General features: G+C 52.0%; 1 protein-coding gene across 19 annotated transcripts in view; it reads right to left on the reverse strand.

Annotated features, from left to right (window-relative positions):
- Nav1 (neuron navigator 1) overlaps window positions 1-6,055 on the reverse strand; it is a 253,771-nt gene that overhangs the window by 71,249 nt on the left and 176,467 nt on the right. The window contains exon 1 of one of the 19 annotated variants that reach the window (XM_006529380.4): window positions 4,376-5,540. The exons of the other annotated variants lie outside the window; for them this stretch is intronic. Within the exon in view, the coding sequence (XP_006529443.1) occupies window positions 4,376-4,428 (53 nt within the window). The 5' untranslated portion in view covers window positions 4,429-5,540. Of the gene's footprint in view, window positions 1-4,375; window positions 5,541-6,055 lie in introns of those variants that run through there. 19 annotated transcript variants of the gene reach the window in all.

Here is a 6,055-nt window from a genome sequence, read left to right on the forward strand (position 1 = left end):
GACCCAAGCAGGCTGCGTGGAAGATGACACCCCCTCATAACCCTTTTCTCTTTCAAAATAAATTCATGTTATGTCTCTCTAGAAAAGTCTTAATTTTCTCTTCCAGGTACAGTTATAATGCCACCTCCCCTGTGAAGCCATTCATAGCCATTCCAAGGATGGTGCCTCCAAAGATGGCGGCTTCCTGTGTGCCTTCCACACGCCCTCACCACCCTGCATCCTTCTGCCAGTCTCTCTTGCATCCCTCACAGTTTGAAATGTGGATGCCTTGACTTTTACATGTTTATTATTATTGCAGGTATATGTATGTACGATTCATGGGAGTGCTGATATGCGCGTGTCAGGTGAATGCATACCCTGAAGTGCAAGAGCAGGTCAGGACAACCCCTGGAAGCTGATTCTTTCCTTCCACCTGGATCTGGGAATTGGACCTGCATTACAAGCGGTTTTACCCACTGAGCCATCTTTCTGGCCTGCATCTGTCTGTTTTCACGGCACAACTACAAGCTTCTGACATGTGGGGTCTATGCCTGCCTTGCTGCACAGTGTTAGATTCCCACTATCATGCCTGACTTCTGAAGGGCTCACTTGGGTCCGCAGAGTAAGCGAATGGCTGGAGAACTTAAATCTCGGGCCTCTGGGATTCAGCTGTTTCTCTGGCACCAGCACAGTAGTTGGCACAGTTATCACACATAGTAGATATGTGATACTTCTGCTTGAAAAACAGATCAAGCTTTAAGAAAAGCTCTATATTTATATGAGTTGTCATTAAAATGTAAGCGTACTGTCAGTGACACAGAACTTAGACTAGTAAAAACCTACAGGTAGACAATTAAGAATTTAAGGGAAAAATCAAGAGATTCTAAACCAGGGAGCTGTTTGGACTATTATAATGTTAGGCTCCATCTTTAGAACCTGGAAAGGGCTGGGTAACATGGAAAAAACAGGCTGGGCATGGTATTACACGTCTTTAATGGCAGCACTCAGGAGGCAGAGGCAGATGGATCTCTGTGAGTTCGAGGCCAGCCTGGTCTACAGAGTGAGTTGTAGCACAGCCAGGACTACACAGAGAAACCTGTCTCAAAAACACAAAAACAGCAACAACCAAAGAAAAAGAAGAGGAAAAAGGAAAAGAAGAAACAAAATCTAAAGAGCTGAGAGTCTCTCGTGGGTGGGAGGGCCTCACCTGGTCCATTACTGCCTGTGCACCCTTGCGTTTAAAGCACTCTGCTTCCCACACTACCTCCCTGTCCTCTCTGCACCCTGGGAGGTAAGTAAGAGAGAAACTGAGGCAGAGCCTAAGCAGCCTGTGTCCTGTCACAAAGCTAGTCAGCAGTAGAGTGACTTACACACCAGGTCAGTTGACTTCAAGCATACAAATGCCCCTTCCACATTCCTGCCAGAGTCTGAGGCTAACCCAAGGCCTTGGCTGAGGCCTCCAATTAGCCTCAGAACCTTCAGCATTTAGCATCTCCAGGGGCCTGGACTAGTGCTGATGAGAACAGTCTCCAGTAATCATGGTCATTAGAGTTGCTTCGAGTCAAGACAGACCTAGGTGGGATGACTAGTCAGTCAGTCCCTGCATTGTGGTCTCGGACATATCTACTTACCTTCAATCTCTTTTTTTCATTTGTGAGAGGAGATGATAAAAAAAAAGAAGAAGAAAAACACCCCACATGACCAAGAAGATGAAATGGGTGTCCATAACGCCCCTAGCCTTGGCAGGGCTTCAGAGCACAAGGGGATACTGAGGAAAGGAGACTCCCCAGCCTGCTACTGCACTCGGCCCTCCCTTCTAAGCCAGGGCAGAGGTCTTGCAGGAGGAAGTTAAGCCTGTGAATGAGGTTTGCCTGGGGTGTGCATGTCTAGCCTCATAAAACCCCTTAACGAGAAGTTGGCTTTGCGGTCCCTCACAGGCATCTGTCCTCTCACAGAGCCTGCATGTGTGCCAAGCCAAGTCCCAGGGACTTGCCCGAGGCTCTGTGCTAGGCTCTGTGCGTTGTGTGAGGCACAGGCAGTAAACAGGTATTATTCACACCTATTCCGGGCTCTACCTGCAGGCCATTCTTAGGAAGGAATGTAGGGGGCTGAAGGGGCTATAAGCTTGGACTACAGATTTCCTATTTGAATGACAGAGGAGGGGGAAATAGTTCTCTCCAGGGGAGCCTATTGTTTGGGGAGGGGGTGCAGGACGCTGACTGTAGACACATCCTTCCAGGGCAAAGGCTGTAATCCTGGGTATCTGCTCTAGGGGCAAGGAGCCATGGGGCTGAGGGTGGTTCAAAAGCTGGTCGTGAATCCTGTGAGGGCCAATTCTCCCTGCATCCTCACGGCCTCCCTTCGGCCTCCCTTCGCTGTGGTGCTATCTCCTTCTGGGCTTGAGGGGAGCTGGAGCACTCAGGGAAAACATCTCTTTGATCCCCCACCGGCTCCAGGGAAACATCCTTTCCAGGAAGTTTCTAGCTGTCCGCAGAGCAAAGGCATGGATGGGTTAAGCGCCCCTTCTGTGGACTAGAGCCAGGCTACTTAAGCTTTATAACTCAAGTGTAGCAATTCCAGGACCGACCCACACTTTACAACATCCCCTCTCTCTGAGCGATGCTAATCCACATTCAGCCTGCAGATCTTGGGCTTGGATGGAAAGGAAACCACAGCCCCATCCCTGGGGAGGTATAAGGAGACCTCTGTTCTCTGGGTTTTGGCAGACAGGTCCCGCCCCCACACCCCCAAGCCCCCCCCCCCCAGCACACCTGCCCAGAAACTGAGCCAGGTACTCAGCAGCTGTGGCCCCAGGATAAGGCAACTCAGCTCAACAAAGACCAGGTTGCCGGAGGACAGAGTGACTTTTCTGGGATGGCAAGGGGCCAAAGAAGGGGACAGGAAAAACTATCAACTGAGAAGAAATCTTGTACCAAGAGAGGGTGGATGTAGGAAGACGCAGTGATGGATGTTGGGAGTCACTTGGAGGAGCTTCAGGCCCTCTGGGATTTCGGGGAAGCAAAGACTACATCTCAGTGAGGTGGCAAAGCTACAGTTTTTCCAGGGCACACCCCATGTGGAACCCAAGTAGAGTCCAGTTAGAATGGTGGTGGTGGTGTTAGAGCTTGCGACCCACCCTTCCTTCCACCTTCTCCCAGAGTCACTGAACTGTGCACCGCTTAGTCTCACCCAAAGACTCCCCGGAGGACCCTAAATGGATCTAGTCTCCATGAACAGCCTTGCCAGTCGTGGGAACAGGGAACAATCTTACCAGCTTTGCAAGGTGGCCGCCTGTGGACTGTGGTTAGGGACAAAAAAAAAAAGTTTTGGGACCTGTGTCCACACTTCTGCAGAAAGAAACAGGCCTCCCTTCCCAAGCACTGGCCAGTTCTTTGCTCTTCCCCTACCCTCTGTTCGAAGCAGAGCTACTAAGACTTGGGGATTCCTCCAAGGAAACACCAGAAGGCAGGAGCTTGTCTCTAGGGGACAAGGCTGGGCTCCCCAGGGGAGCTTAGGGAAGCAGGCGCGGTAGGTGTGGCCACTGCACCTAGCACGTGGTTCTCCCAGTCAACTCCCCTACCCCCCAACATTCCCAGTCATACAGGTCTGAGGGAAAACAGTGTAGATCTGGGGATGATAGCCTAAGATAAGCTCTCAGGAAACCCAGAAAGTCCCAGCACTGGCCGCAGTAATGGGCCATTTCCCTCAGTTCAGTGCATTCTCCAAGCTAGCTCTGGGGACTTAGGGTAGTGGAGCTGTGGTCACACTCACTTCTAGGTTCCATCCTCCTCCCTCGTCCTCACCTTACCGCAGAGGACTGTGCCTCACAGTGCGCTTCCTTAAATCACAGGACTCTCATTTCTTACTCGTCCCCAGGGCACAGCCCCACTGCAAGGGATCCAAGCAGCCATAGGGTCACAAATATCAATGCCTCTCCCTTTCCCATAGATCTCCCACCACCTTCTTCCCGGATTTAATGCCCAGAGTCAGGGATAACCTTGGCTGAGTGGGCCAGAGCTATAGGTTCCTCTCCAGACACCCGCCCTGGTCCCTGAGGACCCTAACCTGGCTCAGCAACCTCCGAAGCTACAAATAGCAGACCTCTGAGTCAATCAACTTGTGCTATTGTCTGAATTCGTCCAGGTCTCCCCGACTCTCCTTCTGGGATCCTCTTTCTATACCTCTCCAGACCCCCAACCCCAAACAGCAGCAAGCCAAACAGGGCGGGGGGGGGGGGGGACCAGAGGCTCTGGGGTGCTGGCACTCCTCGCTCTGGCAGAGGAGCCGGGCCAAGATCCTCCTCATTTCGGACCCCACATCTCTGTCCCTAGGGTGCAGATTAGGAGGAGCTGGGAGCCGTGCTAGTGGAAATGCCCTAAACAGACTCTAAGCTTACCTGCGGGGGAAATTCGCTGTTCTTCCCGACCTGGGCAGGGGCAGATGAAGCATCTTCCCTGGCTCAGTCAGCCAGTCAATGGATGAACACTAAATGCACACGAAACAGCCTTCACCTGGCACGCGGCGGGCACCCCAAATCGTAAGAGCCGGCGACCACGCGGAGGGACGGACGCCGCACCGGTCCTCGGCCCTCTGCTCCCTTTTTTCTGCACAGCCGGCCTAGTACTTACGGCTCCAGCTGTACTTAAAGCGACAGAGCCCAATTTCTCTGTCTCTGACTTCTGTCCCGAGCCCCAGCGAAGCAGGCTGCCAGCGGGCTCTTTAACGCCCAGAGCAGGTAGACAAAGAGCTACCGCAGCCTTTACGATTTTCAGTGGCCTCTGCGGCCTCTGTAGCCGGAAGGTGTGGAGGTAGTAGGGGGTTGAGGGCCTCGACCTCCACCTGGGCTGCTCCTGAGTTAACCCCTTGAATGCCAGCAGGGATCTGGTGGGCGACTTGCCTCGCGCTACTAAGGTCGAAGGGGGCGTGAGCTGCTGAGCATTTCCAGGTCTCCCGGGCAGGAAGCTGAGGAGGTGAACCCGTGGTTAGGGTTGAAGAGGCCTGGGCAGAGCCTCCCCATAGAGTGATCCTTCCTAGCCCACTCCCCATCACTTACTAGGATTTTACAAATTGCTCAAAATTGGCGTACTGAATGCATACACTCATCCTTGAAAAAAGGTGAAGGTCAGAGGAGGCTCCTTATTGCTTGAGGTTGGCTATGGACCGTTATACCAGGGGTGGGATAAGATAATGTGACCTCTCTCCGATACCCGTAAGGGGTGGGGAGAAAACAGATTTCTGGTATTCTGCGGACTACTACAGCAGCGGCAGGAGGTGTGCAGGCTACGGAAGTGGCTATGCGGGCAGGTTGGGGGGGTGTGTGGCATGTGCAGTTCACAGTTCCCAAGCTAGGGTCTGCGCCTTCACCTAGGAAGCATTTTCAGAGGGCAGACTAAGGTTAAAGACACCTGTCTTTAACCCTTTAACCGAAGGCATGAAAAACAGTGGGGTGGATGGCAGGGCTCAAACTTTGGGACTCTTCTGCCCTCAGGTCCCAGCAGTGACACCTTAATTTTAAGTCAAAGAAAAAAAGAGTGCTGCATAGGGCAGGTGACTGCTCCCAACCTGTGGGTCTCACAAGGATTGCCCAAGACCATCAGAAAGCACGGATATTTATATCGCGATTCATAACAGTAGCAAAAGTATGTTTATGAAAGAGCAATGAAAATAATTTTATGGTTGGAGGTCACCACAACATGAGGAACTGCACTAAAGGGTCCCAGCCTTGGGAAGGTTGACTGTGCTAGACCCCTGCTCCCTCCAGTCCTCGAGCCTGAATGGAAGAGGCTCTATGGTTGTGTCTCCAGCCAGAGGTGAACCAAGCAAGCTAGGAAGACTGCATTTGAGAAGTGGATGAATTGAATCTGCAGTTCTTCCTTTAAAAGCGCCACGAGGAGGCCAACAAAATGGCTCAAGTGGTATTGCCAAGCTCAGAACAAGCTCAATTCCCTGGGTGGCCAAAGCAGAAGGAGAGAACACACTCCTGAAAATGGTGCTCTGGCATCCACACATAAAGGCCATGACTTGAGCACACCCGCACAAACACATGTGCACACATGAGCACACACACACACAATAA

The sequence above is a fragment of the Mus musculus genome, chromosome 1, assembly GCF_000001635.26.
Source record: "Mus musculus strain C57BL/6J chromosome 1, GRCm38.p6 C57BL/6J".
Classification (NCBI taxonomy): domain Eukaryota; kingdom Metazoa; phylum Chordata; class Mammalia; order Rodentia; family Muridae; genus Mus; species Mus musculus.